Consider the following 21,973-nt stretch of genomic DNA (forward strand, 5'->3'; position numbering starts at 1 on the left):
CCTTCCGGGGAGTAAAGCTTACCATAGGGACCCAACAAGTGCAGTCTTGTCTCATAGTGATCTTTATATGCATGCCCTGACATGGACAACGTTCTTCTATCGGTTTGCTAAAGGCGTCTGTTCATGTCTGTGTGTGTGCTTAGCTTGTTTAAAAAGCTTTCGTTAAAGTGGGCTTTTCCTCAATAAGATTCTCTGTGCGGAGAAGCACGCTTTACAGCTCTGTCCTTTTTTGTACAATGTTTGATTGATTGATTGATTGATTGATTGATTGATTGATTGATTGATTGATTGATTGATTGATTGATTGTGTAATATTTCATAAAGCAATATGGCTTGAAAGCTAAAAAATAGGGCGCCAAGGATAGGCTCTATTGTTAGATTTCCGGCATAAAATATTTAATAAAACATTTTATTTACAAACATAAATTTACCGTGTATTTCTTGAAAAAAAGTGCGGATAGACTGATGCATTCATTATGTTTGAGAGATAGAGGAGAAAGAACAAAAGGGCAGATAGGCTTGTTACCTTAAACTGGGGAGGAAAAAGGTGGGAAAATGTAGGCAAGCACAATAGAAAGTCATAAGAAGTGACGAGCAAGCACCCGTGACCTTGAAGTGAAGTGCTAAACAGGTACATAATATGAATGAACGCACACATAATGGGTAACAGCTCAGTAGGAACACAAAACTGTGGGACATACATAAACGTATGGGCATACATCAAAAGTCACACTACGAAGAGCGGAACATAAACACCGGTTGATGACTTGTACAACAACGATACATAAATCATTACGTCTCAATACTTCCTTTACGTAAAAAGTATTTCCTGCAAAAAAGAAAAAAGACGAGCTGGGAAAATTCGGGCGGACTTATGTGAAGGAAAGTGTGAAGGGACAGAAACGACTAAAGCACTCGTCCTGTGTTCCTCGGTCAGTTTCTGCTCATTTGCGTTTTGCTAACTACGAAACATTTCTTAATCGGCTGGATTATGGACACCTTTTGGTAATTCGTGCAAACTTTGGGGTTCACATATAAGAAAAAGTTCGTGAATACGAACCCGGTACTTTGTAGAAAGAGACCCTCACCTGGCACTCTTTGAAATCTTAATTGACAGATGTATCTTTAAATACCTCACATTCTCAAAGAATGCGAAATGAAAAAAAAAAAATCATCGGAGATTTCTAAAAAAAAAAGGTAGTACCACATAGGAATAGAATAAAAAATATGAAAGAAGTGCAATTAAATTAACTAGTAAATTAAATATTAGAGAAGGCTTATGGAAATGTAGGAACTTCAGGACTTCCGTTATTAAATTCTATGACTTTACACGAAGTGTAATAAAATGAATAACAATGTACGAAACACGTGAACATTTCATTTTCAATAGCACAAACACAACGTTCACTGAATGATAGAATGTAGTGGTTATCCCAAGAACATCCAATTAGTAATGGTGCGTGAAAAAAAAAAAAAACAGTATTTCAGTATAGCTATGGCCAAGCAGTGGTAAACAAGTAAACGTCTAACTGAGAAGGCAATACGTTCGTTGTTTATAATACGTAATTTAATTGTGCAAAGGAATTTAGTCTGTCTTTCCTCGATTTCAGGGAATGTGTGTCGCGATATGTTCGCAGTTGAGGGATTGTGATCGAGAAATGACTTTATTCAAATATTGATGTCGCTACATGTCAGCGCTTCTCTTTTATAACGTGGACTTAAGAACAGCTATATGAGGTAAGACAGGAGTGAGCTAAGACGAGGACCATACAAGAAGACTTACAAGAGTCTAATGCGGACATTCCATACAAGAGTCTAATGCGGACATTCAATTCAATTAATTTCATCTAAAGGACGAGACTTTATCGGATAAGGAGGGCATCATCGGATACAAAGGCCCGTACCATGAAGCCGACTGAGTGAGCATGACGTCGATTGCCGACTTTTAACTGGGGAGTGAGAAACGCGCTCTAAAAAAAACAACAAAAAAACTGTCACTCTATTTGGCGAGTCGTCACTTGCCACATATATAACTCTCTTTAAAGATGCACGTTAACTCTCTTTTGGCCAGTAGCACCTCCCACGACTCTCCTAAACGAGTATAACGATCTTCAAAAAAGAATTAACATGTATCATTGGAGAAAGTTACCGTATTTACTCGATTGTTACGCGAGGATTGACTTTTCATTGCGTCCATGAAGAAAAAACAGTAGTTTTGGCATTCGCTTGTAACGCGAGGGTCGACTTATAAGTACCAGAAATCTGAAAAAAAAAAAAAAGATCGCGTTACATTCGAGTAAATACGGTATATACGTGGCAAGTCAAGACTCTCCGAATTGAGTAACACTATTTTTTTTTTTTTTACATGGTAGTGAAAGATGAGTGGCGACGATAGGCTGTCAGCCCGTATGCCAGCAAGGAGATCATCGTGACTTCAGCGCTATTTGTACCCATTACTTTGCATTAACGAAGTGCCTAAAAAGTAGAGAAGTCCATTCAGACTTCGGTGCATGTAAGCCAACGAGCCGTGATGTTGGCGTTAGTAAGTCATAGCTTCCTATGAAGTAGCAAGCGTTGGTCCTCCACTCGTTTCAAGAGGGAGCGTCAGTTCGGAGCCAACGGTGGAGCTGTTATAGAGGCGGACGTAACGTGTAATCCGTGGACTGGAAAAATAAGTTGGTGGGTATGCGCCACAGTAATTGGGCAAGCTCCACTACAGGGTACAAGCACTTATGGGAACCATATGAATGCGTTGCTGATGGGTAAGGGAATTGAGGGTGCGGAGGAGGAGAAGAGGTTGATGCATAGTATAGTATAGTATAGTATAGTATAGTATAGTATAGTATAGTATAGTATAGTATAGTATAGTATAGTATAGTATAGTATAGTATAGTATAGTATAGTATAGTATAGTATAGTATAGTATAGTATAGTATAGTATAGCAAGGGGTCGGAAAGGCAAGTGACGGTGAAGAGGAGGGAAAGGAGGAGAGCAGAGCATAGCATAGCATATCTGATGGGCGAGAGAACGAGTACAGAGAGAGAGAAAGAATTAGAAAGAAAGAAGGAAGAAAAGAAAGAAAACAAAAAGAAAGAGAAGAGAGAAAGAAAAGGGATAGAAATAAACACACAAAAAGAGATAGAAAGAAATAGACAGCAAGCATAGCCTTGTATAGTGTAGTTTAGTATGGTGTGGGAAAGGGATGCAAGGGTGAGGAGAGGGAAAGGTGAGAGGGTAAAGCATTGCCTTGTATAGTATAGCATGGGGTGGGAAATGGAAGTGAGGATGAGGAGGAAGGCAACGCAATTAGCTCCGTTGCTTCCTCAGTCTTCGCACCATTAATGCGTAGCTGGCCCAATATTTTTTTTCTGTTCAAATACACAGAAAAGGCAGAAATGCTTTGATGAAAGGCCTTGGCTCGAGTGATATGAATCAAATTTGTTGTTAGAGAGAGAAAAAGGAAAGTTCTGGAAAACGCTATAGGAACAAATAGAAAAATCTTTAGTCTAATAAATCCTGTAAACTGTAGAAGGCAGAACCTCGTCAGATAGCAGTAACGAAAAAAAAAAAATAAGAAAGAAACGCACCCAAATTTATAAACTGAACACAAATGTGATGATTAACGCAGAAAAGGCGCTGGATGAGGGCTGAGACGATCCTCGGTGTCTGAGCTTTTTCGTCGAGAGGTTGCGGACTGCTGTGTACAGATACTTTTTGAGCGAATTTTACTTGAACCAAAGATTTTCTAAAACGAAAAGGACTTCAAGCGAAGTGGAAATGCGTGGACTTACAATCGGTACAACGATATTGGAGTTTCTTGATGTGGTTTTCAACGCGGCGGGGTTTCGAAGTGAACCGTCATCAGTGGTCTAACCGTTAACACATACGTTCGTCACTCAACACGCGGTTTGCTTCACTGCATTTTATATCGGTATCAGGTGCAGCCATCCAACAAAGTGAGGGGGCACAGAGCCCGCTGTTCTCCTTCACCCCACCCTTTCCGGCTGCAGAGTTTAACGACACTGCCAGTGTTGGGCCACGCAGGTTGTGTCGAGATGACTATATGGAAAGGAGACAGAAACGTTTCATCAGGCAGCTTGCTCCTTTCGCGCACTCTCTCGGGTAGCGCGCATTAACCAACTCGGGAGCGGAGTCGATGCCGAGAGGGGGTTCGACCGAGTAGTTCCTTAGCGACGAAGTCGTACTCTGCGGTGGCGACGGAATGGGGGGTTGCAGTTGCGGGGGAGGCAGTGGTGGCGACGGCGGCGCGATCAAGTTTTAGGGCGCCCAGCGAGAGACGGAAAGGCGGGGCGACCTGATAGGTGCGGCCGCCTTATCCAATGGAGGCCGCTCGGCGCCGACCAATGGCGCTGCCGCCGCGAGAGCCCGCTCCATTGATTAGATCACTCCTCGGCTGTCAACTCGGCAAGCTAGCGCGCCCCGCCGGGGTCCCCCCTTTCAAGTTTTTTGCGCTCATCGGCCGGCGAAAAAGTGCTTCTCCTGCCCCGCCGAACAAAACACAAAAACACTCGCCAAAACAGTGGGTGACGACGACCGGCTTTCCCAGGTTCCCAGAATCGACGCGCTCTGTACGCGCCCGCAGCCGTTCGAACGCCAAACTTTATTGTTTTTAGTTGCTTTTCTTTTTGGTTCTCGAGAAACAAACAGACTGTCTTCTTACTTGGCGTTAGGCAGAGAGAGACCGGCGGCAAGTGCACGGCGGCAGCCAAGGAGCGTGTGGCATGCATGATGATGTGTCCGCGTGGGCGGCGGCTGCACGGCACCACGAGGAACCCTCCTGTCGCATCGGGTGAGCAGTGTGTGAGACGCGGACAGTGGACTGTCACGGCACTATGAAAGCATGGCCGATCAAGGAGGACACAGGTGCACGCGCAGAAAGCAAGCCAATCCCCGGAGGAAAAACGGTACGTGCAATGTTTTCAAACCAAAGCGGGCAGAAAGGACAAACAGTAAAGAAAAAAAAGCCTTCCGCATTCGTTCTCACTTTCATTCGTACCTTTCTCCGCGACACGATGGGTGAACGAAGACTCGCGCGCCAGTTGTAAGAAGTGTATCAAAGAGACTCGCGCCTGACATGACTGTCAAACCGCGGGAGCCAACTACTTTACACATACTCGATGCGTGGCATGTCCTGTCATACCTCGTCACCGACGTGCCTGCCTCTTTCACAAAAGCGCACACATGCTTGTCCAACATCGGGTCGCATGGTTGATGAAAGCACAGCAGTGGTCGCAAGTTCCATGGGCGAGGCGCACGCGACTCACACAACACACGCGCATGCGTGACATTCCGGCCCTTCTGTAAGCGCGTTTTGGAATCGGAGCGAATGACGGCGACGACCCACACGGCTCGGCCGAGCGTTGTTGCCGCGCGCGCGTTCTTCGTGCCGGGACGGTTCCAACATTTCCTCCGGACGGCACTAAACTTCGTCAGGCTTAGCGCCAACTCGGGCTCGGCCGCCCGATTCATGGGGGGAGCGACGTCTCTCTCTCACTTTTCCTCTCTCCTCTTCACCTAACTCACTCTCCTTTTCGAGCCGCGGTTCAGAGGGAACCCGCGGCGTGGAGCCACCGTCGTCATTCTTCCGTGGGTCGATTCTCTTTTCGGACGCTCTTTCGCGGCATTCGTCCCTTGCTTCGTAGCTTTCGCTTGGCGGGTGCAACTTTCGCGAATTGCTGCTGCAGCTGCCAACCGGGCTGTGTTTAACGCGCTGGTAAGGTTCCAGCTTCGTTTGCTAAAGCGAAGCTGAGGATGGATATGCGTCAAGGTGTATCAAGCGTGCCTTTTCCTCCTCCCCTTACGGCTGAGTGTTTCGAAAGTTTCAACATGGCGCCTGGAGGAGGAGAAGGAGCGAGAACGGGAGGGTGGCGATACGCACCCCAGAGCACACCCTCTCACCGATCGTCCCGTTGTGGGAACAGCGCTCGGGGCAATGGGCTTTCGGTCGGGCGCCGACAACAACGGTGTATACATGCTGCGCTGCGCGACTCATCCGATGACTCTGGAAAGCCCGGGTCTCTGTGTCGCTCGTATCGGGGCGAGCACTGTTTGGGTGCGCCGAATACATGTGTATGTGAAAGGGTCGAACATGAGCTGAAGGCGGGTGTCAATAACACTGCATAACACGGCTTGAGGGCGATAAAGTAAGGGGGTAGGAGAGAGAGAGAAAGAAGAGGGGGTGGGATCTATTAAGAAAATACTTAATATCGCCGCTCGCAAAGATGAAACGTTTCTAGAGAGCGCAGATAAACCAGGCAAGGACGGTCCTGTACTGCTATAGCTACATCAGGATAAAATGGCAGGTTTCAGATATCTTACTTGTGATCAGAAATCGTACAGCAGGGAATGTTACCGAAGCTAATGTTTCGACACGTTCCATTGTGGAAACGTAGGCTACAGCGACGTTTCCTGTTCGACGATTTTTCATCACTTGAAGCGTCTGCCTTCCCTTGTACTTCTGGTATTTCTCTTGTGCATGTACATATGCAGAACAATAGCGCCAGCGCGTGTAGCAGCCCTATTATGGTGTGGAAAGGTAGGCTATAGTTGCAAGGATGGTTGCAAGGGGCTACGGTAGCAAGGACAGCGCGACAAAAGGACACACATACAGAAAGTGAGCCACAGGATGGCGCACGTGCTGTGGTTTACCTTTTCCATGTGCCGTTTTTCGTCGCACTGTCCACTAATTAACAGCCAAAGGCTAGGCCGCAGCGTTGTCACGGCGCAGAGGCACATCACTGTTTTGTCGAAGGGTGTCAATCCTATAGGCCAAATCGAATAGTATGTACGAAAAGTGAATTGCATTGTTGTCCTTAATGAATAGCCATTTTCCTCATCAAAATTCACGTCGTTTAGCTTATAGGCGACGGTACGAAGTTTCTTTCTTTATATAAACGCTGTACGTTATGAAGTGTTGTTTATAGAAGTTCGAATGACGCATTAGAAGAAGACAAGCAGAGGGGCACGTTAAAGAATTGAATTCAGTTTAATTTTATTTCTCCTGCTTACAAAGGAAGCAGAAGCTAAAGGCCATGTGGCCTGACAAAGGCTTCTGGTCCTGTAGCACACAAAGCCCAGGTAGTCGAAATTTGCGGAGCCCTCCACTATGGCACCTCCCATAATCATATCGTGGTTTTGGGACGTTAAACCCTAACAATTATTATTATTATTATTATTATTATAGAAGACAAGCAGCTTATGCACCACTGGCGTAGCCGGGTGGGGGGGGCGGAGGGAGGAGTTCAGTTTCTCACCCCCGAAATTTCTGTTTTGCATGTGTATGTAGTATACACGCTCACATACAAGCGCACGCGCAAACATACATGAACGGTGGTTGAACCCCCCTCTCCCCCCAGCCCCCCAAATCGAAAAAAATTACTGACAACGCCCTTGTTATCCCGTATACAAGGAGCTGATTGGCGAGTGTGAATGATAGCGGTTTCGCCAGCAAATATCCGGCTATACTTTAGAGACATATGTGATTCATTAAATATACGTAATGTCTACTATTTCCGTTGAGATGGACTTCATTGCAGAGCTAATGACTTCAATTAGACTAAAAATAATCGAATTTGCGAGTAGTGACTGCATAATTCGAAGGTGTAGTCTAATAGGGTAATACTTAATTTGTTGTTGAAGAGTTTAGAATATCTGAAGGTCCCCGTTTTGTTTCGCAAACTTACGTATACGTTGATAGGTTCAAACGGACTGTCACTGGAAAGTTGTCACTGTCTTAGGGTATGAATGAGAAAGGAAGTATTCGTGTGACGTCAGACCACTCGTTTCCCGTCTGTCTCCGTGACCATCGTGCAGGAGTGTTTGGAGCGTCCTCAGGCATCAGCTGTGACTCGGTCAGGCTTTCGCGTGTATACATACAAAATACCGCACGGTGCGCTCTCCGTGGTTGCGCGACGATATAGCGTCAGCGGTAGCGGAACCGTGCCGGATGTGCGCACCTGTGTTTGGGTCCTGTTATCACGGCGGACGCCGCAGGTGTACCTCTACGCTGCCGCTGAAATCTAAAAAAAAAAAAAAAATGATAAGGAGTTGGGGGGGGGGGGCAGGCAGGGTGCGGGTAACCGGAAGCTTACTGGCGCGCGCTTACGTGTCGGATGAATCGCCCACCAGCTCATATAAAACAAAGTATGACGCATACTCCTTGCCCTCAGTATAGGTACGTGCATGTGTAAACACTATGACACGAAAAACCGAAGGTATACTTCGGAGGTATGTGCTGTCTGGCTTTGTCGTGTCGTGCTGTTATAATATTCTTGCCCTGGCGGAGCCACCGACTTGATCTGGGGGGATGGGGGGCTCCTCCGGCTTTCCTGGGTCTCAGTTCCTCAGGACTCAAATAAAGTTCTTCTTATGTCATGTCTAGAAAGCTCGGTATCAAATGTTCGGTCGTTATGTTAAAACTGTTATACGGGCAGTCTTCACATGAGGACGTGTTTTATGAATACTAATCTATTTCTTTGCCACACTTGGCATTTTAAATTGACGCGTATCCTACTCTTTACACCGCGAAACTGGATTTAGTACATTAAGAGTGAGATCCTTACGTCATTTATAATTTATTGAAAAGGGGAATATCAATTTCTTGCTCTCATTTTCTGTCGATATGTTTAAGGTAAAGAAGAGCTGAAAAGCTTTGGTAGTGATATTTTTTTTCTTGCGGGTTATCAGTTAGAGTGCGCGAAGCCAAATCAACAGTGAATGGTACAGTCGGATCTGTGATTCTGGTTGTGACACGCATACGACATACTTTCAGAAGCAATGGTGTCCACATAATGTAAACGATTCAGACACAGCTAAACATTGGTGTTGTATATTGTGGATAGACGGCATCTACTTAGCCTATTTTCCGTGTTTTCACACCTAAATTTATATAAATTGCTGACGTCGACTCCTTTTGAGCATGTATGGCTTCCTGCTTTCTGGTCTGCAACGACAGTATTTATTAAAAATAACACTATTTGGTACTTTTTCAATGAATCGTGAAGGTGTCCAAGAGAATATCTCATATCAGAATGTTTACTCTTGTATGAGATGTTCGCTAGTTATGCATTGGAGGCACTGATTGACGTAAACAATTTTCTAGACCTAAAAAAAAATTACGCTTGTTCTTTTTATTATTATTTCTACGTTTTATTTAGAGTACATATAGTTAACGTCCGCTGCGTTTCCCTTAGATTCATTGTCTCTAGCCTAACTTGGTCGTTGCTGGCTCATCCCTGGTCCCCCCGGGTGTGAGCACTTCAGGACCTCAATAAAGTTTTTGTCATGTCATGTCGTGCTGGCTCAGAAGTGAGTTTCATTGCGCTGTAGCATGAACAGGACGGAAGGTGTAGATCATGCCCACAGCGTGTCTGAATTGAGGCAAAATGTTTTTGTGCCATACGTTTCGTCGCTCCAAAATGTCCTTCAGGATAACCATTCTGATCTCTCGTCTCTGCATATACAACTTCAGATAACATGTCCTGTATAGTTAGATACGATATTAGCCAGCGTTTATTTTGATATCCAACCGTGTTTTGTCCGTTATCCAAGTCGTTCCTTTCGCTTACTGTTTATGGACAAAATGTTCTTGCGGCGCAGATAACGTCCTGGGGAACTTTTGAAACGTCACACTTTCACCTGCATGACCTGCACACTTTCACCTGTGCGTGTCATCGATCTTTCTTTCTTTTTCTGACAGTTGAGGGGACCTTATTTGCTCATTGCCTAAAATCTAGGCCAGTTACGCGCGAGAAAATGCGGCAACTGCGCCGGCAGTGTGGCGGGGGGGGGGGGGGGGGCGCAGGCCTTCTTGGGGGACCATCTATCATGTTGCTGCTAATGGGCTCTTGGCGCCATGGTCACAAGGTTCGATTGGCCCGTCTGCGCGCGATGCCGGGGCTTCCTTAAGCCGCAGCCAGCGAACCCAGCGAGACGAAGACCCACGTTCGGGCTTCCCGACGACTTGACTGCCGCAAAATGCCCGGGCACTTTTTGTTCTCTCAAAGGGCGCCGTTTGGTGAACGTTGGCCCCGGCCCCCACGCACTTTGCACCGTCTACGGTTCAAGTCGTTCACGCCTCTTGCTCGGTTCAAGGCGATGGAAAAGAGTGCCCACCGTTTGCTGGAGTGTATCGTCTTTGCGGGAGCGGCTGTTGTATTGTATGACTTCAGGAGTGTTGAAGGCAGATCCTCGCTTTTATTTAAAACAAATTCATATCTGTTAGCAACGCTTTCTTGTCGGCACTATAGCAGTTCGACTACAGGCATCACGTTACTCTAGGTATATGGTTTCGATATCGATATAAGACTGTTTCTGCACAGACCGACTACTCTATTTTGAAAACCTGAGCGCTTTTCGTGTGTCTTTTGGGATTTGCATGTGTGTATTACATGCTGGCATCGCTAGCAGCGCTCTGGACGACTGCGCATCACCCTGTGTTGTTTTACTCGTTTATTTTTTCTCGTTCGTGTCCACTGGCAGCGCACTACAAGCATGAAGACGTACCAACTAGCCCCTGTTGCCGCCATATTAGCTCTGGACGATCTTTCATATCTTGCGTATACATACTGTCCTCGCTCGGTTGGTTGGGATTCCGAGCGCAGTGCTGCGGGCACTTGTCGCTCCTGCCGCGGCTCCTTTGCCATAGATTCGAGGGTGGAAGCTCACGAAGCATGTCGCCTGAAAGAGTCATTCGAGAATATTTCGTAAGCAACGATATATTCCTTTTATTATTACTTGTACGCTACATTTGTGCAAGGTTCACTGCTGCCCAGGTTTTTCAATCGGTCTTTGTCCAGATTTTAAGGAGAAAGCGTGAAGTGCCTGATCAGACGCCGGCCATCAAAAACGTGGAGTATTGGCCTCGAGGAGTTACGGAGTCGCCCTCTATCGGACGCGCCTCGATTGCGTGCTAGGCAGGATACCGCCGGCGCGCTCCCCATAGGTTTTGCTGTCGGCGCTCTACAAAAACACCTCGCGGAAGCCCTTCAGGGCATTTCTGTCAGTACTTTCGAAATGAAATGTGTTCTTTACTGTCAAAATAATCATTTTCGACGAACTGAAAGCACAAGATAGTCTACAGTCGCTGTCTCTTTGCAGAAAACCGAGCACCCGCTTCACGCTATCACTGCGTTGCAGACCCCTGAACCGGCTTCTTGCGTGAAAGGTAGTCACTCGCTGAGTGCAAACTATGTGAAATATCTCGTTAGAGTAGACTGCCTGTATAACCAAACGGAGCATAACAGAAAGAAGCCTCAAGCTAGCGATCACACGGGTTCGCGACGACTGACGGTGCCTCTGCATGTATGAGCGTCTGTATGTATGTTCGTACTGATGGTTTCGCTTTTGCTACGAGCGCGTTTTGGCACCGCGCTGTGAACTTTAGGCCGCAAAATATGAGAATTTGTGAGTAAACAAACAACTACTGTTGCGCGGACGCTATCAGAGCAGTTCAAAAACAATTTCCTTACAACTGCGGCTTCCGTGCGCATGGCGACTTTGTGGTCTGCCGTCCCGACGATTCAGTGTTTTTTTTTCTTTTTCGGTCTAAATTCGGGTACGTTTCAATGTCATTTGACAAGTTGTCTCGCACTGTGTATTGATCGGTCTTCTCAGCGGGCAAATGCCGCTGCTTCTGTTTCTTTATTCAGCGCATTCGTTTCGTTTGGTGCTCACACAAAACGTGAGCAAATGCGACGCCTTTTTTTAATGCTCCTTAATTATCGTTCCGTTTGCATTCCAGTGAACTTGCCGCTCTCTGTCATCAACAAATTCATGCACCAACGCTTCACCACTTCGAGATTGCTGGTGGAAGGAGAACCAGTCTACGAGACAGAGAGCATGCGACGCCTAGGAAAATAATGAAAATACAGTAACGTTTGCCGGACTTGTTCTGCAAACGTCGGCTGTGAACTAGGACCCACATGAACTTGAAATAGCGGTGAATAAAACAGAAGGTATTGCAGCAACCAGCAGCCGCAAAACAGGATAATAATTATTTGGTGTGTACCCCAGCAATTTTGGCAGCAGTGTCGAGTCTAACGCCAACAGGGTGGCATCTTTCCCACGTAAATAAATGAGGCTCCAAGAAAATACATGGGGTTGGCCGGTGGGCCGATCATCAGTGGGCCGATCACGGAGGCAATGCAAAATTTATGTAGCATATGAAGCAATGCATGCCTCATCAAATGGGAAGGTTGCCCGTCGGCGTCCCGCGTCGGTGATGCAAAAAATAATCATCACGGGATGGTGTCACCATATGACGTCATCATGACGTCACAGATCGCCAAAATATGTAGCGTTATTATGACATCACGTAATATGACGTCACATGATGACGTATTCACACGTCATAGTCGATTTGCATTGCCTCCGTGATCGGTCACGGAGGCCGTGCAAAAGCGCGTTAGGTGCAGAACGCTTTTGGAGGGGGGCGCGGGAGAATCAGTACATCGACTGACAAGAAGAAGATGGCTTTCGCCTTCTAGTCATCTTTAACGAATGCATAAGGGACCCTGCGCGCTTTTTATTCAACGTATCTAAACAATGACTTGCGCATCTGCAGCATTTTGTGGACGCTGAGCACGGGGCCGAGTATCAAGAGGTCGCATTGGAGGGTTCTGAGATGGCATCGCACGTGGTAAAAGGTAGCGCTTTTACCATCCTGTGGCAGATAAGCATCATTTGCCGGCGGGAAGCGCGCGCGAGCCATCGTCTCAGTGCGCGCTGTCTGCTACTCACCGAACATCGCAGGCCCGACGCAGTAACGAAAGTCTTCGTCGCGGAAGTGCTTGTTGCACACAAGACTCGTACCGGATGGCTACTTGCCGGTTCTTAGCTTTACAACCCATGCTTCACGCTGTTTCTTGTCCCGCAGTTACCAGTGCAGGCTGACACTGGGCTCCTTTGCGTAAGCGCGGAACTGCGGCACCGAGCGGTAGAGCCCCATGTTCGCCGCCTTCGGAGGCAGCTACTCCATTACAATGGTTTCAATTGAGTAGAATATGAGAGGAAACTTCCGAATTTGAACAGACCACAGCTATGTGGGACTTGAAACTCGTTTTCAAAGCACGCGGCAGTGCGCCACAAGCAGCCGACGCGGCCGCTGAGACCACGTGATCCTGCCAAGCACGTCACGCCGACGGTGGCGCCGGCGTTTCCAGTGGTGGGCCTCGAGGCCAATACGATACAAAAAGTCACGGGACCTTGGGCACAACGGGAATATATATACCCAGTCCTTGTAGCTATAGAGCAGGCAGATCGAAGCCACTTCATGTAAAAGCTCTGTGTTATTGTGTGGCCCATGTTCGAAAATCAGCGTATTTTTTATCTCCCGTTTTACTTAGTTGTTGTACCTTTAACGTGCTTCATGAACCAATATTCACAAACCAACCTCACTTATATTTTGCATATAATTCACCATTCTTGTTCGCTTCAGGCGCGTTAAGAATGCAAGATATATATATATATATATATATATATATATATATATATATATATATATATATATATATATATATATATATATATATATATATATATATATATATATATATATATATATATATATATATATATATCAGGCAGTTAAGAGATATATGATAAGATTGGGCTGTGACGCGCGTTTACGGGTGCGTATACGTGCGTGTGTGTGCGCGCTTCGGGAATCCACCTCTCCTTGTCCGTGCTCAACATTGCATAAGCGCAGTTATTCCCGGGCAACTAATGAAATATGGGTAAGACTTTCCACCTATCACGCCAGTGGGGGGAGAGATAAAAAGTGGGAGAGAAGACAGACTGATTAAGTGAGTGCTATAATGTCGATTGCATGGTTAAAAATAAACCTCTCCCTTTTGCCAGCCTAGCCCATCAAGAAGTGGTGATCTAGACAGGCAGAAGCTAGCGCGAGTCCTGGCGAGATCTGACAGGAGATGACGATATCTTGTGCGGTGGATTCCCAAGAATTCTTTGCATCAAAGAAAATATCCTACTCTTGAGCCTTGATTTTGAAAAGGGGAAAAGAAAGGTCTCCTTTACTTGTCGCTTTATCAGGGCGTGAATATGTCTAGAACACTCAGCGATACCCCACCGACGTACCGTTATACTATACCACTTACTTTTCACACACACACACACACACACACACACACACACACACACACACACACACACACACACACACACACACACACACACACACACACACACACACACACACACACACACACACACACACACATATATATATATATATATATAATATCTGTGCGTAAGGTGGGCCATATATAATACGTGTGCTGGTGTGCTGACATCGTCCTCGGTTCGGGAGAGGTTACTGCCCATAAATGACGCAGCCAGCCGCACCGTGGCGCCGTTTTCTAGCGGACTGCCGAGCCGTACAGCTATCGCGTTCTGTGCGTCGGCTGCGTCCGATTGCTTCCGCTGCCGTAATCTGGGGGACGAGACCTGAAAGGGGGCCGTAGGTGCCTCTCGTGTTCTATCTGCCCGTCTTTCAAGTGACACCTTGGGGCAATGAAACCACAGATGGCAGAAGATCTCGGGGCCATCGTGACAGAGGGCGTAACCGTTTGGTCCAGCACGAGCTGAAGAAATGACCGAGAACGTAAAAAACTGGCAGGGTCCCTTATGCATTCTCCTTAGACGACTCGAAGGCGAAAACTTGCTGTACCTAACGTGGTTTTGCACTGCATTCAGGATCGGAGGCATTGCAAGCTTTCTCACCCGGTTTTAACGCGATAGCGTTAAAGAGCCCGTATCGCGGAAATTCCGGTGTCCATGTCGGCGTCGTTGGTCGTGACCGAAAAATCACCATGGATGCAAATAATAAAGAGCGATGTACCTGAGGTGGAATCGAACCCAGGCCTTTGGCGTGGCAAGCGAGTGTTCTACCACAGACCCACACCAATGCTTGGAACTGCACTGAAAGTAACTTTCATGCTCCACAAACACACGCGTACTGTGTACAGGCGTCACAGAGATGTAATATCGCAGTAAAACGTGGTACAAGCGTACATTGTCATCGGGCGTCACACCATGTGAATTGCATAAAGAGTTGGTGGTTTAAAGCCGGCCACCCATCACAAAAGGCACACACATTGTTGCGCGTATTCCCTTACGAACACGTAGTGGGTGCATCGCAACTTCGAAATAGTATCACGCGCGTAATTGCTGCTTGTTTAAAGCATACCACCCATTAAGAAGGGCACGCACATTAGTGCGCGCACTCTTTTACACATACGTAGTGGGTACACGGTTGTCATATAAGTGCTGTTGAAGAGGGCGAAAACCTTACTTTTACGTGTGTGTGAGTGTGTGCGTGTGTGTAGGGGGGGCGGGGGGCGGATATTGCTATTAAAGGCGAAACTTAAGCGTCCTCCAATTTTGCAGTGCCTCCGTGATATGTCCACCTTTGACCAAGCGACGATGTCATATAATGACGTCATCATGTGACGTCACATTATGCGACGTCATAGTGACATCATGATGACGTAACAAATTTTGGCGATCTGTGACGTCATGTGATGAACTGAAGTAAGGTGGCAAATTGGGCTAGTTGGTACATACTCAACATGTTGTGTTTCCTTGTGTTTTCGTGTTCCGTTTTTGCGCTGAACATGTTGGGTCATGTGATGACGTCATTCCGTGACGACTTTTGGCATCACACGTGTTGACGCCGACGGTCAATTTTCGCGTTCTCTAAGAAGCAGGGTCACTGCTTCGTCAAAAATGATATACGTAGAATCTGCCGCTGTGGCGCAGTGGTTTCGCTGCTTGGCTGCTGACCTGAAAGGCGCGGGTTCGATCCCGGCCGCGGCGGTCGCACTTTCGATGGTGGCGAAAATGCCATAGACGCCGGGTTCTGTGCGCCGTCACGTTGAAGAACCACAGGTGGTCGAAATCACCCGCAGCTTCCCAGTGCGGCATGCCTCATAACAGGCACGTAGCCAGGATTTTTTTTTTTTTTTTGGGGGGGGGGGGGGGGGGGCAAAGCGTAATTGTTCGAAAGAAAGTCTTTCCATAAAGGCAAAAAGGAAAAAAAAAGTTGCCCAGGCATATAAAGGCTGGACGAATTTCGGGGGTGGCCCGGGCCCCCCCCCCCCCCCCCCCCCCCTTGCCTACGTGCCTGCCTCATATTCATATCGTGGCCTTGGCAAGTAAAATTACGTTTTGATAACGAGCGACGGCACAATGAGGGCGCAGTCGTAAATAAACAAAAAAATTCAAACAGTTTTAAGGTTGAAGAGAGGATCATTGATGCTTGATGTGTCTATGTTGGGAAAAGGCGGGAGGTTTGAATCTTAGTTCATCACACGATTAAATAAGTTTGAGTCTCGACAGTTCTGACATTGCGCGCGCGATCACGCTCTGTTCAAGCTGTGCTTGTGTACACGCATCTCCTTATATGTTGCCCGCACGTGACATATATAACTCGGCAGCATCAGGTGCATTCTGAAGAACCCTAGCCGTTACATACATAGATTTGTCCCAGTTTAAGCTCAGCCATATCAGTGCCTGTTTATTGCCCGCCTCGTCAGTACTAAAGTTATAGTTAAAAAATCAGCACTATCCACTGCATTCGTCTGCATTTTGTTGTTGTTGTCATACATGTTGAAACGCGTTGCTGCTTACGCTACGTTATAGTAATGTAAATAACACAATCACTTCAGTGATCGTGACCAATCTTATTCAAAACATCTAATGCGTCTTCGAGATTTTTTTTTTGTTAGAGTAATGGTATTTCGAAGGCAAGTTGCTCTCTTGCTCTAGCATAGTCTTGTTGTCCTTCTTTTTCTCCTCCTCCTCATCATCATCATCATTATTATTATTATTATTATTATTATTATTATTATTATTATTATTATTATTATTATTATTATTATTATTATTATTATTATTATTATTATTGTTGTTGTTGTTGTTATTATTAGATATGAAAACATATACACAAATAAAAAGGGCCAAGATGAAATGGGGAGGGCGCAGGCCTTGCAAAACCGACACAGGAGGGGGTGGGGGAAGGGGGAGTGTACAACGCTAAGTTCATTAGCGCAAGCACACTATGAATAAGCGCTCTTTGAGAGGTGTACTCTGACATGCTATGCACGCACACGATTTTTTTCGAACGACACGCGAAAAACAGATTATGCTTCTGTCCTGCGCTCTTTCTCTGTCTCTCCCGCAACGCATCCCATCATGTGTAGTCAGTCGCGGCGGCCACACACTCGTATAAGCGCTTCACGAGACGCTGTCAACGTCGATGACGAGAGACAAATGTGCATCCTTCGCACTGAAGACGTCGTGCTCAGTGCATGCTGGCTGCCTTCAGATGTGTCGGTTCGTGCATGCATCCCTCTGGTTTGCCCTCGCTGGCACAGAAGGGGGGCACATTCACAGGTGCCACGTGCTGTGGATGGGGACCCGCCACAACCCAGGGGGCCCTGTTGTCCCGGACTTGCCAGAGCAGGCTTCAATTTTCCATCACGCAGAACGGCTGCACGCGCGGCGCCTGCAGATGGCACTGATTATTCGTGCGAGATGAATACGTTGCCTTTCACTTAGCTGCTTGCCACTTATGCTGGCAGCTCGTGTCCATCTCCGTGTGGGAGCCGGAAGGCCCAAAAGTCGTCGTGTACTTGACTCCGAGGATCTCGCCAAACGTGGTCTCCGGAGGGGGCCACCCAACTGGAATCTGTCTCGGAGGCATATGGTCGGTTTCGGGCAGGTTGTCGAGACCGAGAGACACCGTCAAACCAAAGTACGCTGCTCCTTGGAGAAAGCTTGCGGTGCTTGTTTCCTATATTCCGAACATCCTTCCCCGGTCGCCATACCCTGTGTCGGAGCATGACGCGTCAACCTCGCTGGCTGTACCATCTGCAGTCTCTCATCAATGCCAGCGTATTATGACCCTTGGTATTGCCGCTAATGGATAACGTGGGTGAACTGAACATGCCTAAGTGACCAGTTCTACGTGTGTAGCCCTAAAGACTAGATAGCCACTAGAGAGCACTAGAGAGGATGCCCCACGTTCCTCTTCGCTACGATATGAATACTGGGTAGGCGAGCCGTAAGGGTTCTTTTTGCTTTATTCTATTCCTTGGCAGGCGCATCTCGCTGATACTAACGTTGTTGGCGCGCCACTTCAGATTAAGATCGTTATATTACATGGGCTTCGTCATATTGACTAGAGCCGTTGATTATATAACGCAGCTTTCATATCTCTTTCCTCTCCCTCTTTCCTTCTTGTTTTTTTCCCTTCTTTCCTTAGTGTAGGCTAGCAAACCGTCGCCAGATGAACCACTGTTTGTTTCCTTTCTTCCTTTTCTCTCTGTTTTCTTCTTTTGAAACTGTTCATTTTTGTAACTAGCTAATACTTTACCACTGATTAATATGCATAAAGAAATAACACTTAAGCGCTAATAAGGAGGTTACAGCTCGTTCTCGCTTGTTCATTTGGCGGAATATTCAGCACTAGTTGTTTCACAAGGAACAAATTCGAATGGTCATTATGGTGAGGCTTTTATTACTCAACGAACAAAGAAACAGCTTGAGGGACAAACTTGTTTAGGTAATCTTAACTTAATTTCCGTAGCAGCATATCAAGCCAACTAAAACATAACATCAAAATATCAGCTTCATTCATTCGCTCTTAATGGATGACGTCAGCGGCCAGTCCTGATTTTTCTGTGGGGTGTCATCGCTTGTTCTACCCGTCAGCCCGCGTTACCAAGCTATGCTATCTTTCTCCCGAGTCGCACGCAGTCCGGTTTGCAACCGCGCCGGGCCACGTGTACTCAAGCCATCCCTCGCTGTGCGCTTACTCGATCAACCCTAACGTGGGACTGGCAATGCCACCTCGCTAGTTGCTGATTGCTCCGCAGCTCTTCGCCTCTCGTTTCTTCATTATTTTGCTAATGTCCTACGCTTTCTAACATACATCGCTCGCCGGAAGAAATCTTGGTAACGGGTGTCGGGTAGGGCTTAAATGAGCGTGGAGGGGTTGCAGGAAGGAAGCCCCATGAGTGTCGCCGTCACAAAGCCGCAGCTGCCATGATTGGCTCCGGACACGAAGCCCTTCGGCCCTGCACACCGTTTCCTCACCGAGTGCGCGCGCGTTCACCCCCAAAGGTGGGCAGCACCAACGCACGTCAGTGCTCGCGCAGGAAACGAAATTGCCGGGGACGAGAAGCTCAGCGAACGCAGTTCGGCGATTGAGGTGTGTTCGCTTTGCGCAACCTCTCAGTTCTGTGCAATACGCGTGAGCTCTTACGTAGCACTTGCGAAACTCCGGAAAGCGAAGCTTCGCGTACTGGTACCTTTTTAGTGGCTTCGGCGGTGCTAGCGTCCCTGTTTGTCGAGCGTTTTACTTTCGGTAACAAATCATGCGTGATGTAGGCACTGGTTCGTTAAGCGAGTTGTCGGAAGCCCCCCTTGTGTGCATATATGCCTCCTAGTTGCAATCACGCGAAATATTACTTGCAGAAGGAAATTATATGCAATAATTGCGCTGGTTTGTTCCATCTTGTCCACGTCATGTTTAATCGCGAAAGAAAGAAAAAAAAACATTCTTTGAGCAATATAAGCGAATAGACTACAAAAAGAGTCAAAAGACGCAAATACCTGTACCAAGAACTCAGAGGCGACAGCTGTCATTCGCCGAGTGCCGCACACTTGGCGCCGAGATATTGAGCGCAGCAAACAAAGATGATTCGCAGAGACGCCGTAATTTTGCGTCTTGACAGAGCAAGTTTTAAAGAGCACCTAAAGCGGCGATTGATGACCAAGAGCAGACACGTCAGTGCTGTCCTGTTTACAGATGCGTAACACGTACATAGAATGGGCTTGCTTCTTCGCATACGGTGTATACAGACCGCAGGGCGGCGGCTGGCATCATGGCGTCGTGCACCGAACTTACTTCCCATATGGCGGTAAAGGGTGCGTACAAACGCAGAAACCCCTTTTCCACTCCCTCCCGCCTTCAAAGAGAGCCGTCATACACGAGAGTGTGCCAGCGAGTCGGCATCCCGCAGGCCCTGGCGTTTGGCTCCAAGCAGCTCGTACATACATATACAAGCGGCTCGAACGGCGGGAGGGATCGCGCGGCCGCTTTAATTTGGAAGCCAGGAGCGCGCGCTTTGTGTTGCTTCCGCAATTAAAGGCGGACACGAAAGCGCCATTAGTGAAGCCAGTTGTCGGCGGCACCGTCGCCGCGCCGCAGCGGGAGACGGGCCGGGTTTTGCATGCGACTTGCGAATGCTCGCGCGCGCTGCTATTTTTTGCGCGGGAAGGGTTATACGACATGCGCGCGTGTCCCATTGGACAAGCCCGCGCTGGTGGTAACCGCGCGTGCGACTTGCGGCCGGCTGTTGCAAGGTGCCGCCGCCGCCTAGGCGGCGGCAGAAGACGGCGGAGCGACGCCAGTACGGCCTCTTGCTTCTTTCTCCTGCCGCCTGTGTGCCGTCTCGTTTACCAGGAAGCGATACGGGAGCGTAAGGAGCCGGCGATGTGAGCGACGCGTTACTCCCACGGCGAGAAGAGAGGGACGGGAGAACTGAGCTCGGATCTCTTGTAACGCTTCTTGTATAGTCAAGGAGCACTTCGCGTTTGTAGGTGCAGTGACGAGTTGCGCATGCGCCGCCTGTAAGTGCACAAGCCATCTACGTTACCGCAGTGATTGGGGTGTTCAGGTCAATGCAGTAGAGAAAAACGTACATCTTACGGAGCTCTAAAGCTGACACGTAGGATTGCTGTGACCGGTATGCTTAAGAGAGCTCCACTTGCACCTGATTATTGGCAAGCGGCACATTGAAACAGTGTCGTGCGTTCTAATTTGGTAACTTTAGAAGAGTAGAAGTTTGGGTCAGTTGGTGATGCATACTTCGTAAAGCGAAGCGCAATAGACGAGACGAGCGCTCGTCCCGTTTGGTCTGTCTCACTTTTCTTGTATTGCGCTTCATTTTACTAGCTAATTTGGTAACGTATCAAAGATGCGGTGTCCTCGCGGCGATTCGTATCAAACTCAAGTTACAGACATCGCGAAAGCAAATGGGGGTTGTGGTCAAGGACATTAGATGACACTAGATGTTGCAAATCCTCTTTGGTGATGCCTACGTTGTTCACTAAAGGTATAAACGACGGCTTCACGCGATCGTTCCGCCGATCAACAGGGTGGTGTCCTGCCTCGGTGCCAACCTTGTTTCTCAGCAGAGGTTTCCGGCACGCGTGCGTCATCTTTCCTGTATAGCACGAGCTGACGAATACTCCCGCCGCGCGATAATGCGGCGAACCAGAGAGCTTCGCACGTATACACGTATCGCTGGCTGCAGCTCTCGGCGATGGCAAGGGGGTGGGGTGGCGGGAACATCTACGGGCTCTCTCTCTAGGTGCACGATATACGGGCGACCGCCGTCGTCTTGGCGGTTGCGGTGGTGTGACACGAGCAGCGGGACGACGGCGAGGGAGAGAGACCTTGCCTGTCGCGCGTTGGCCGAGATGAAAGCCAGATGCGCCGCCGGCGTCGAGGGCACGCGCGGTGGAGTCGCGTTACCGCCTCCTGGGAACGCGTGGACGCATCCTGTGCCCGCACACAGTCGGTTGTTGAGAGCGCGCGCTCCGTGGGCCTCGGGCCACGACCTCCTCTGGCCCCGAAAATTCCAGAGATATGAAATGATCGGCCGGAAATCCGCCCACGAAGGTCTGACCTCGGTCGAACGTCTGGTTAACCTGCTCAGCGGTTATGTTCGATTTCTTGAACGTCGCATTTCTCTCGCGAATTGCTCACATCAGCGTGTCAACGCGTTGACGATGCTTCTTAATAGATGAGAAGGGGAAAAGATATATCTGGCTCTCCGCGTGCCATGAATACCCATGCGTCTCTCTCTCTCTCTTTGAGATATTTATTACATATGATTCAAGGTGTGGGTCTTAACTCTGAAT

At 47.8% G+C, this 21,973-nt stretch overlaps 1 protein-coding gene across 1 annotated transcript in view; it reads left to right on the forward strand.

The window, feature by feature from the left end:
- Positions 1-4,460: 4,460 nt before the first annotated feature.
- The window catches only part of LOC119393311 (zinc finger E-box-binding homeobox 1), a 604,428-nt gene continuing 586,915 nt past the window's right edge, over positions 4,461-21,973 (forward strand). Inside the window, exon 1 of the mRNA XM_049416198.1 lies at positions 4,461-4,926. Within this exon, the coding sequence (XP_049272155.1) occupies positions 4,863-4,926 (64 nt within the window). The 5' untranslated portion in view covers positions 4,461-4,862. The remainder of the gene's footprint in view (positions 4,927-21,973) is intronic.

The sequence above is a fragment of the Rhipicephalus sanguineus genome, chromosome 5 (assembly GCF_013339695.2).
Source record: "Rhipicephalus sanguineus isolate Rsan-2018 chromosome 5, BIME_Rsan_1.4, whole genome shotgun sequence".
NCBI classification, from domain to species: Eukaryota; Metazoa; Arthropoda; class Arachnida; order Ixodida; family Ixodidae; genus Rhipicephalus; species Rhipicephalus sanguineus.